The 12,714-nt window shown below is 32.9% G+C and overlaps 1 protein-coding gene across 1 annotated transcript; it reads left to right on the plus strand.

The window, feature by feature from the left end:
• Window positions 1-6,006: 6,006 nt before the first annotated feature.
• Window positions 6,007-10,128, plus strand: LOC134256708 (52 kDa repressor of the inhibitor of the protein kinase-like; the record flags this gene model as incomplete). The annotated part of the gene is made up of 4 exons (XM_062739387.1): window positions 6,007-6,261; window positions 7,504-7,570; window positions 7,824-7,923; window positions 9,963-10,128. Coding segments are annotated over exons 1-4 (522 nt in total), but the record flags the coding sequence as incomplete, so codon positions are not given.
• Between the last annotated feature and the right edge of the window lie 2,586 nt (window positions 10,129-12,714).

Raw genomic sequence — 12,714 nt, forward strand, 5'->3', positions numbered from 1 at the left:
TAAAGGCGTAAGCAATACATAGTTATGTGGGTTGTTCGAGAGTTGGTAACGCAAAATAACTGTAAAGTTACACTTAATTGAAAGAATAATCTTTTTAAGTATTAGCAGACATTGGGTCTAATTCACGTTCATATTTTTTTACGAACTTTTAATGTGTAACTACAATAATAATAAATGAAATGTAAATATACCAGATGCATGCACAAAAGGTTACATGTAATTTATAGATGCGATATCATAATTCAGGTGTTTAGCAAACATTTAAACTACGATTTAACAAAACGTAAGGAATGGCAAATGTTTTTCTGACAATATAAGCATGAATTTAAAAGGTTTTTAGTTATTCAGTTTCACTTGTACACCATTCGATACTGAAAATCAATTCAACACTCTTTTTTGTTTTCTGGTTATAACTTAAGAAAAATAAATGACTTTTAACCCGCTGATAAATTAGTTTGAATTTCTCGTGATCGAGAAATCAAGGAAATCAATTATTCATGTACATGTAAGTCTATGTCGAATGTACAGTTGAATTTAAGAAAAAAATTATCAATGTTCTCCATTATATCACTGTTTACATGTTCAGTGTACATGTCCGCATCGTCGCATAAACAACAATGATCGATCAACAATACCATTACTGTATTGGAATAAACAAGGGGCGAGGCTTACTGGCGGTAAGATTAAAGCGGGGTCCGCTTCACGCATCAGTGCGTAAAGCGGTCCCAGGAAGCGAACGCCGGGTTCGCTATAGCGGACCCAGAGCTGATTTAACGGTTGAATGAATTTCTTTCCATTACCGGAAGTTGCTTTTTAGCCCTCTTAACAGAATTCAAAATTTTCCATTTTAAATAAAATTTTAGCAATATTTTGGGTTTCCAAGGTTTTGAAACTGTGAATTATAAGTATTGTACTAAAATGCCGGGAAAAAATCAATCCTTTCTTTACCGGATGTGATGCCTATATTTCCTCAAAATGACTGATAGCAAGAAGGGGGGATGTTGAAAGAGTTATATGTTACCTTCTAAAGTTTAATGATAACATTAAAAATGAATATATTTAAGTAAAAAGTAAATTTACAACAAATTAATGCTCCATTTAAACATTAAATGTTAATTTTAGACCTTAGAAAGAAATAAATACCCGGTAAATCTTAAAACATCCCCCCTTCTGACCATTTAATGAAAACGTGCTAGTCCGCCATAAACAACCAATGCAGCCCGATTTCTACCATGCATTAAGTTTAATAATGTCTTAATCTGAGCGAAATTAATATTCTTGGGCATTTTCAAATAAATGTTTTCAGATATTGCGATCGAATTTTCTCAAACCTGGCGTAATGTAGCAACTTTTGGACTTTCGGTCAAGAAACTGTCATTTATGCTATTGAAACACATGAGCCTGATGAGCCGTACTATAGTGTACATTTGCATCTGCAACTCTTTTTTTCTTTATTTTGAGAATTTCCAGCATTAGCAATGAAAATCAGTCATTATGAGGTAATATAGTCATCACATCCGGTAAAGAAAGAAGGATTTTTTCCCGGCCTTTTAGTACAATACTTATGATTAACAGTTTCAAAACCTTGGAAACTCAAAATATTGTTAAAATTTTATCTAAAATGGAAAATTTTGAATTCTGTTAAGAGGGCTAAAAAGCAACTTCCGGTAACGGAAAGAAATTCATTCAACCGTTAAATAGTTAAAGATATCTTAACGTTTTTGGTACATAGTTATATCCCGTATATAATTTTCAAAACAACTGGCCGCGGCAGGGATCGTGACCTACATGTATGTGTATTGAACGTCGATCACAGACAAGGGAGAGAACAGAACAGTATACACTAAAACAAAACAGAGGGAAGAGTTCTGTTTGAATTCAAACATGCAATTAAATAAATTTGGGGATAACATAGAGGGGTCTGAGGCGCAAATTGTCCCTAATGAGCTCCAAAATCCACCGTAAATTATTACAAAAGCGAAGTTATTTTCGCAAATCACCGTAAATTATAACATAAGCGAAGTTATGGTAACCTTTCTGTATTTGTAGTTCATCCAATAAATCTATTTAGATCGTAAAACATCGTCCCGATCTTATAAATCTGTTTGTTGCTATCATTGTTAAAAAAGGTGAAAAACAGCCGGGCACTTGTACCTGTTTCGCTGCATGCTAATGACCACTTCATCGAATACTCGGTCGGAACTCCTCTAGAATTTAGGATTCCGCATATGAAAAATTATCCTGCCTCTGATAAAAATCGTGAAATTTCATTGACCGAGAGCAATACTGATTGAAACTATGTTATGTTGTCTACCCACCTCGCATTGCTAATGTACCCCCTCCACGTGACCTACCCGCCATATATTACAAATTTACCAACCACACATCATCAATATACTGCTTTCACTTGAGCTGCATATCTGACGTCACAATGCGTCTGACGACAACGTACACTGGATGTAGAACGTATTGCAAGGACGTTCAGTGAATGCTGTTTATTGATACTATCAATATTTAATCTTTTAGAGAACCACCGGCAGGATAAATTCGTTATGTAGACTCTTAGAGGGGTAATACGGAAATATGTGAGGTCCTTGAAAAAATGCATATTGGGCTCGGCTTACGCCTCTCCCTATATGGATTTTTACAATGACTCCACATATTTTCGTATTACCCCTCTAAGTGTCTACATAACTAGTACAAGAATAGATATGGGTTACCCCATATCCCAAGATATTCGAATTTTAGATTTAATATGTTTAACAGTGTTTATAATGACTTTAATTAAAAAAACTGCACTGTCTAATTATGGAATTGGTGTAAATTTCGTTAGTTCGTTGCATTACTGTCACCCAGTCTCCTAACAAACAGTACACATACCTGTGTCCGCAAGACCAACATTAGCCTTGGTCTATACACGTGCGATGGAGCTGTCAAACGCATCCAGCGAGCTCGGAGAAACACATTTTGTTTTGCCGAGAAGTTACGATGGCAGACAAAACTTTTCTTTTCTTAATTAGATCATATGAATACGTATTCTGATTAATAAAAATTATACAATCCCTGTTGAACTATAGTTTGTTCTAGTATTTGCATCTGCAACAACTTGTATTTAAAATGGCCGGGTTAGGAAAATCAGGACCGGGTCGAAAAATTCTAAACTGAAAACCTTTTTTGTTTTGAAAATTACTGAAATATACTAATGTAATCATCGCAGAAATTACTTACATAATTCGAGTTCTATATAAAATGGTATGCTGAACTTCAACACGAACCCGAATCTCCGACCCAGTTCTCGTTTTGCTACACAATTTATACCCTACAGTTTACCAAGTGTACACACCAGCAGAATCCGGCCAGGGATTGAAAATTCCGTCATTTAATAAAACACACACACAGAATGATTATTTTTTTCTTTAAGAAGAAATTGTATGATAATCAACGGACCATAAACATGTACTTAATACAATTGTTGATATAGTATTATCAATTTATCGGTGAAAAGATATGAATCGAAGAATGACCTAAATATTCTCTGTTATCAAACATGTAAAAAAAAAAGGCTGAGGAGGGAGCGAGAGTAGGAATATTGATATTTTTTATTTGCATTTCGGGGGTAAAGTGATTATAATAGTATTTTGACGTTGTTTTTGATTTCTTTAACGTATGACATACACAACTTTACTCTTATCATGAACAATAATGTTGTATCTACTTATCATGATGGAACTATTTTGGTCGGACCAATTTAATTTGTGTGAGCCGCCGCTGACTACAGTAATATATCTTGCATTAATAGTATGCACTGATCGAATATATTAATTACATTGTTACAAGTTATTCACAACAAGACGCAAAGTTAACACAGCTAAACATCTATCGATGTCATAACAAAGGTAGATCATTTCTATTGTTTAAATGATTGAATTATGTTGTAAATATAGACATGCATGTAAATTTTAGAGCTATAAATCTAGTTTACATAATACTTTATACATGTAATAAAGTTATTATTATGTGGTTTCTATTATTTGTAATTTTAAGTATTTCCCAAAAATAAAGTAATTTGAAAATGAACTTTGAGGAGGATGTAAAACTTAAGATTGTAAATAGCGAATAACTTGTTCTCAAGCTGTAGACATTTGTATGCATTGTACGTAGAAAAATTTGAAATAATATATTTTTTATCTATATCTTATGCTAAGTACTTTAATTTGATAGTAATATATCAATCTGAAGCTAATAATATAGATTTTGATTTGATGGGCGAATTCATTCACTAAAGTAAAATCACGATTCCCCTTATGTACTATTAGAGATTTTTAAAAGGCAGAATTTATACTTCCCTTTAAAATGTCAAACTGGGCCTGCTCTTGACAAAAAAGAAAAAAAATATTAAAGAGAGCGTTTTTGATTTATTAAATACTAGCTGCATTAATGATAAATGCTGCCTCCTTCTTCCGGGGAACTTTTGGACTAATTTCACTCTGAATTACTTGACTAGTACATGTATTTGTAGAAAAGTGAGACTGAGATCAAGAGTGGATTTATGGTGAAGAGAACCCTGGTGACAGAGTTAGGATACATTGGACAAAATGATACTGGCAGGATACTCATTCTATTTAGTGGTTTTATGTAAACCCAGTGTCTATACTATATTGTTAATAAATATAATGTTCATTCTTATTACCGTGTAACCAGCTGCAAATCTGTAGTTCTTTGAAAAAAAAATTGACAGACCGGAGAGCTACAGTGCCATCTATTGAAAAAAAAAACTATATTTATTGCGCACAAAAATTTGTGCTTAGTTCTGGATTAGTTCTTCCAATTTCTTACCTCAATTGCCAAAAAGATACATTTTAAAAAAATCCTTACTCCTCTATGAATTACTCTTGTAGTTGGCATCTGCACGAACTGCGTTCAGCCAAAATTGCAGTTTAAATAGATGTTTGATGATCTCAATTTTCAGGAGCAGTAGGGCTATTAAAAACAATTACAAGGAACGTTTTGTTGTGGAAACAATGAAAGAATATGTTAGGTACACACGGTTTCTAATATTTTGAGATCTCAGTTTAAAAAACACGGAGAAATGAATCGAAAAACCGCGCATTTCTTTGTGTGCAATAGATAAATAGTTTTTTCAATGGGTGGCATTGTAGCTGTGATTTTTTTCGGAGAGCTACAGATCTGCAGCTACTGTGTAACAAGAAAGAAATGAAAATATTATTTGAGGAGAAATGCGAGATATTTTCCTCTTATGGTGACGGGTACTTAAGGATAAATATACATGTAGTTCAGTTTTTATACATCAAATTAGTTACAAAATGCATTGTCGTGTTGCTCACTCTTTTCTTTCCAGTGACTTTCATCAGGTCTAGGCGGCCTCTGTTTTTGGAGGATAGATTTTATCCTCTAGAAACAGAGGATGGAGGTGTCGCCACTTACCGGACTTTTCAAAACAAAGGGCAGTCTAAACCAAACAAATGACAGCAACTCTTGCATCTAAAGTCCCAGTTTATGTACCGTACTCTGATTTTTCAACCAAAACAAATAAAAGGTTAAATTTCATACGATGATGGTTAAATATAGGTATTTAAATCATTTTAACAAATTTTGGTAATTTGCTGTCAATAAATAATTCATTTGAAAGCTTTGTTAAAGACCCGGCCTTTCCTGTCTGAAAATTAATTATAGCCAACCTCATTTTCCGGTACCATAATTATGTGTTAACAGCATAAAAGTTTTAAAAAACATTTTTGAAAAATTCAGTTTCATTATTATTTCATTAAATAAGACGGTAGAGGAATTTTTCTTTGAAGTTTGCTCTTCTGCACGGGACTACATTGGGCGGAGCTACTTTCCGTTCTGTATTAGTCTTCAATACTGTTGTATGTGTATACATCTAATAAAACTGAAATATTAAGACCCCTGAAATAAATTAGGATCAATCTCCATCTACAGCAAGGTTAGACCGTCCCCCTTATCAGTTAAGACTGACTTAAATTCAATAGACTCTATTCACGCACGCGCTAAAGTTCGTAGCGATAACGAGGCTGACCTGACAAAAAGCACATGTGCGAGCAGACGCTGAAAATGGACGGCCATGCGAAAACAGGCTCCGCGGCTTATTGTTGCGTGCCGCTTTGTAGCGAGGACAGTCGTCGGGGTACAGCAACATCCTTCCACTCTTTTCCAAAGGATCCATCTGCACGGAAAGAGTGGATTATTAAAATACGGCGAGACGAAGGCCCTGACTTCCATGTAAGTTTTTCACGTGCCTGACTCTGAGTTTGTCGGTTTTGTGAATATATAAAAATCCCTCACTGAAACAACTGAAAAAAGTCACAGATTTTAAATTTTGATTATATTTTCCTTTAATTTCATTGAGTTTTGACATACTGGACCCTTTTATTTAATCACAGTGAGGCGATAGATTCCACATCACCAGTGATGTTTACGTCCATCTTGCTATATTATAAACTGCACACAAGCGAAGTTTCGTATCATCTGGCACTTTCATTACATCTCTACATGGTTTGAAATTAAATTATTACATTTCGATGTAACACCCTTGAATACATTTTCAAGTCATATAAAATGTATTTTGTATGATAAATATCGCTACAAGCGTGAAAACCCAAGCCCCATTCCAACCAACATGCCACTTAATTATTTCGATCCGAAGACAAAAACAAATCTCTTCATAACATCTTGAGCCTGTATAGTATTAAATCATACAAATGTATCATTATGTATACACTGTATCGGTCGTGAGACATGTTTAATATTTAGGCTATTTGAAATTAGGCCTACAATTTATAGGCCATATGGGCATCAACAAAACAAAATGCCAAACATACACTAAGCCTGTTCTCAAAATCAGTAACTATTGAAAATACATGTACATTTACACTTGTAATCAAGATGTCCAGTTCCTTTTAGTTATATCTAAAAGTTTTAAAAATTCTTTTGTCTACAGCATCCTAATTTTATATGCACCAACTTGGAATATTTTTTTATTCTGCAACTACCATTTGCATATAGTTCCCTCACAATAAGTGCGGCACTACTCTTTTGCAGGGCAAAATGCTATATTTTGGTTAAATTTGATGTAAAGGCAATTGTCTTTCCATGTCATTTGAATATCTATCTGTATCAACAAAAATGCCAATGAATTTGCCATGTAAAAGAGTAGAGCCACGTACGTTGAATTATGGTGAAGGAGGCAATTGATATAATAAAGCCAAGGTAAGCAGCTGGTATAAACCAAAGATACATTTTGAAAATTTGGCAAAGAAAGCCTTGTGCACCCATTATTTAATTACATTCTAAGCTTTATATAAAGGAGACGTTTCAACAGAAGCATAATATAAGTAGATATATATATACTTTATTATAAAGTTTTTTTTTAAGTATACTTTTTAAAACATATAATTTTTTAATTGTAACTGAAATAATAGCAATGCCAATCGGATGATCTACAACTTTATTAATATTTTTCAGATATCCAAGTCCACATATGTGTGCTCAAAGCATTTTAAGGAAGATGATATTGTTAAAACATTGACAGGTACAAGCAGCTTCAAAGTTTAAGTTCTTTTGTTGTTACTTCATTTAATTGATCTATGATAAATTTATATTCTTCAATTCAAAATACACATGTATATAAACTTTCTAAAAAATCAAGATGGCATTTCTAATTAAAGTTAAAAAATAAAATTGTAATTTGGGGAAAAGTAAAACGTAAACAAACATGTAATATTTTAATTTGGAAATACATGATTAAAAATTAAATGATGGTTAAACATCTATACATCTTTTAGGACTAAGAAAATTGAAGAAAGGCACAGTGCCAAGTATATTTCCATGGACCAAGATTGCACCAAGCCGTAAACCACCCAAGAAGAGAGAAGGACCTCCTCAGTAAGATTTAATAAGTGATGATCGATACAATTTGCAGTATTAATTTTGCTAGTGATAAACAAAATACTGCATTGTATTATTTAAGCACTGAGTTGTAAATTTTGATGTCCATCATGTCACAACATAAACAGCTGTGCTCACAAATTGAGTTACATGCATAAGCACATCATGTGTTTGTACAACTGGTCATGTTACAGCATAATGGACATGAAAAATGGACAATTCGGTACTTATATTAACATTTGTTAAGTAATAAATACAGCTTGAATAATGCACACAATACCTGTACAAGGCCATAGTAAAAAAAATCCTAGATTTTCATCCTCATCTCCATTTTTTTTTTTCAAAATAATTCTTTTTTCTTTGTCTCAATTCAGACAGGGATCGGTAATCAATTACCGGTACTTTTCAACTTTCGTTCTCTATCCCACATATATCAGTATGATTTCTACAGCTCAGCTGACAAGATCAATGACTATTGCTGTAATATAAACTGAAGTATTATACAAGGAGCATCAGTTGTGAAAGATGCCTGATGCCAGACAATGTGTAGTAAGAGATATTAATTATATACATTTTAAATTTACCTTTAACTATGACTTTCATTTGGATATAAAAGATATCTACACCATCTGATCAAGTCAAAAATAATGCATGTATAATGGAAAAAATAAAAAAAAATATGTTATGAAATCCACCGACCTGCCTTGATTTTTAAAAAATATTGGATGAGAATGAGAGTCTAGATTTTTTTTAATTAAAGCCTAATTACATGTGTAGGTTATTGGCTGATTAATGAGCCATTGTAATAGCTCACCTAAACAGACGAAAGCTCAAGTGTCAGATTTTCTGATCAAATTTGTGTATTATTCGTCACTGCGTGGTGTTTTTAGTATCATTATAAGTAATATTTCACATTTTCTTTCATTGAGCTAGTTCAACAAAACTTGGCACATGCATGTACAATCCTTTGGTGAGGGGAAATCAAGATTGTTCAAAATCACCTTTCAAAGGGAGATAATTAAGAAATAGTCAATGAAAATCTTATGTGGGATCCTCTAAAAATCTGATGAAAAAAAATGGGAGCCAGGAAAGATGAGACTTATAATTGAAACCTTATCGATATATAGTATAGTTTCAAGTTTTACTTATTTGGAATGCATAGAAAAAACTAAACTGTAAATTTAAATATATATATAAAACTAGCAATACACATGTATTTTGCATGTAAGTGTGGGGAAATTTTAGGCATTCAAAGCATCATAACACAGACACGGGGTCAAAGTGTTAAAGGTTACATTTTAATTTGACATCACACATGTTGAACGCCTTGGAAGTGCAACGTCATAAGCGAGAACCAAATATCAAGTTCAATTTAAACAGAAGATGTGCATTGGCTCTTCCATTATCTACCCAAACAATAATACCGGAAATTTGAAATATAAATCACATTTGCAATGAAACACTTCATAGGTTTAATATTCAGTTTGTTTGCAAACACTGTTGTAATTATGAGACTATTTCTTTCAAAAAATAATGATTCATGGACTCATTGCTTAAAAATATCCTCTTATATGTTGGTTCAAATCACCCCAGAGGGAGAGCATCACAGTAATATGGTCAGTCTTGTCTTGCATGAAAAAAAGTAAATTGATTTTATAAATACACACTTTTTCCCCAGATAAATTTGTTTTGGTACCAATGAATTATGAAAGTTTAAAAAAACTTACCTGGATGTGTAAACGTTAGTGTAAAGTATGTCATGAAAATAATTTCTACATGCAATGTTGTGTCTGCCCTCAAACTTAATTTTTCTTTTATCATTTTCTATGTGGTGAAGCTTTTATACGACCAGACATGTAAAAAGTATTGCACAAATTGCAATTTTGTGATCAAATGTGGTTTATGAATCATTAATGTTTTGAATGGGCAAATTTTTAGTTCCAATAAGATAAGCTTACTTCTCAAAGTTCTACTGTATCAAAATAACACATAGCTATGTATTATACATGTATTTTAATACATATTGATCTTTTCAGAGAAGAAACATCAGTTATTAAGAAGAAGAAAACATCATCGTCGATCTCGTTAGACACAGACCAACATTCATCAAATGCATCATGTGCCATTTACACACCAACAGATATGCCATCTGAAGAGCATGACTATTGTCGCCAAGCACCATCTCTTGAAGAAGATCTTGAGGTAATACACAGATCATGAGTTCCTTTGATCTTGGGGGTGTGTTGTCTTTAGTTAACACCTGAGCTGAAAATTCAAGTGAGCTTTTCTGATCACCCATTGTCTGTCGTCTACCCGTTGTCAAAACTAATCTGACTGAAACTTACGTTGTCCGTGGAAATATATATCATTTAATTTCTATAAAATACTTGATTCTGATTGGATAAAAAATTCTTTTGAAACCTGCATCAATAAAATCTAGAGTTCGCGTGCACTAAGCAGCCGGAACTACTTTGGCAGTCGTTACATGTATACTCCCTCTTCCTGATTACTTTTTGAAGAAATAATTAAATACTTTTACTCTAATAAATATTTTCCTGAATTTCGGAACCTGTCCGTTACGTTCCTGACTTATTTTCTACTTTCGTTTCTTTTTGTGAATTATCCCCCTTTGCTAAACAAATCACATCGTCTGCATAACAACAATACAGTTTTGGGAAAGAAAGAAAGAAATCGACGTTATAGTCGTTACCTTTGTTAAATGTTTAGCTTTGAGATGTCTGGTATGAACAATAGAATTCTGAAGAAACGTTTTTTATGCTACCAACGAAAGGAAAAACCGTTAATCTGTTAAAACTTGGGAAACGAATGATCGAGAAAAACGACACTGCATGAATGAGGACAGATTCTTTTATTCTTAAACAGTCGGCAGCAAAATCTTTCAGGTTTTACAGCATTGACAGGTTGTGATACGTATTTATATGTTTGGTTTGAAATTCAGATGAAAAGATGTGCAAATGAAATCCAAAATTTCTGTGACCAAACGTTAGAACTGTTAGGATATTTGAGTAGCTTCCCTTTACATTTACGAACTTAGATAACTTACCAGGTAAAAAATATACCGATTGGGATAACACAAAAGGTAAGTTTTTTGTTTTAAAGAACTGTAAATTATTTCAGAGAATGTTGGTAATGCCACGACAACATTTGAGATCGTTTCCTCGTTTGAGCCATTTTGAATTTCAGCAACGTTAACGTTGTTGTAATATGTATTCGTGCGCACTGTTTTTGATGCGTAAATTTAATAGAAAGGCGAAAGAAAGATTCGTTTTATTAATTTAAAAGCATAATTAAACGATAAGAAATGAATGTAATATTTTTTCCTTTGATCGATGTATCAAAGAAAAATTTGGACGGAAAACTTTTTCATCAATGCGCTACGCGAAGTTTTCCGTCCAAATTTTTCTTTGATACATCGATCAAAGGAAAAAATATTACATTCATTTCTTAAATACTGCGAATGCATGGTCCCCGTCGAGGCCTCATCTAAGAACTCTAGCGGAAGTTTAGATGCTGCACAGCTAAAAAGTGGGATTTTTTTTCTTATTTTCTCTAAATAATATTTATTTTATCTTTGCTTAAATTATCAGGCAGAGTGTATTTTGTCTTTACAGTACGTTTTCTTTTGTGTTTAATTCCTTTTCCTCTAATCTTTAATTAAAAGAAATATGAAAGTAATGTTATCTATGTATTGTTTGAGCATTTAAATGCCTTTTTATTTGTCCTGATAGGGAAAAAACATAAAAATTAAACAAAATAACAAGAAATATTAAATAGAAATGAAGCGCAAGAAGTGCCAACTTTGAAAGCGTATTGTAAAAATTCTAGACATAGAATCTCAAATCGCCACATACAATTGATAGTTTAATGTCTGATCTTTTATTTAATTGTACTCTGGTGCTTGCACTTTTTGATTAAAGGTAGGCATGCGGCGTTCGAAAATTACCTATGCTATCCTCTGAAATCAGAAGATAAACTAGAAACTCTTGTTGCTTCAGCAACAAAGAAGGTCTTCCGTTCTCCTCTATTTATCTGTAAGAAGGTATGTCCCAAAATCATTTCAAATACTCTTTTTATAAAAGATATTTATGGGAGAGTAAGAAACTCAATTTATGCAGTTTTTCTCTCATAACCAGAAGTCGTCGTTTTTGTTTCCAATGGGACTGACATATTTCGAAACTACTAGTAAAAAGCTATTAAGGTAATTCTAAGAAAGATTCCATAAAGAAAAGTTTAAAATTTTGATTTCTTTGATCACTTCCTGTGACGACCGGAAGTGACGATGGATGATCTTAAATTCAAAGGATTTGTCTACTTATCAAGGTCTACCACCCCTAGTAGTTTAGTGTCTTAATCTCTTACCGTTAACGAGATCTAGTAATGATAACTTCTGATTTTGAGGACAGGAAGTCTCGTGACAGGAAGTTAATTTTACTGAGATATTAGACATTACTGTAGACATTTGCAGTCTGAATAACATATCCAAAAATTATTACAAATACTTTAACTATAACAAGTATTTATGGGAAAGAGAAATATTCAAATTATGAAGTTTTTCTCTTTTAACCGGAAGTTGTCGATTTTGTTTCCGGTGATACTATCATATTTCAAAACTACAAATAAGATGCTATAATGTGATGCAAAAAGTTTCTATAAAGAAAAGTTGAATTTTTCGATTTCTTTGATGACTTCCCGTGACAACCGGAAGTGACGGCGGACAATGTTATCCCAACTGGTTTTGCCTAATCATCAAGATCTACCACTTGAAAC

This window comes from Saccostrea cucullata, unplaced genomic scaffold (assembly GCF_032062105.1).
Source record: "Saccostrea cucullata isolate Sc308-1 unplaced genomic scaffold, CSIRO_AGI_Scuc_v1 ctg16606, whole genome shotgun sequence".
NCBI lineage: Eukaryota > Metazoa > Mollusca > Bivalvia > Ostreida > Ostreidae > Saccostrea > Saccostrea cuccullata.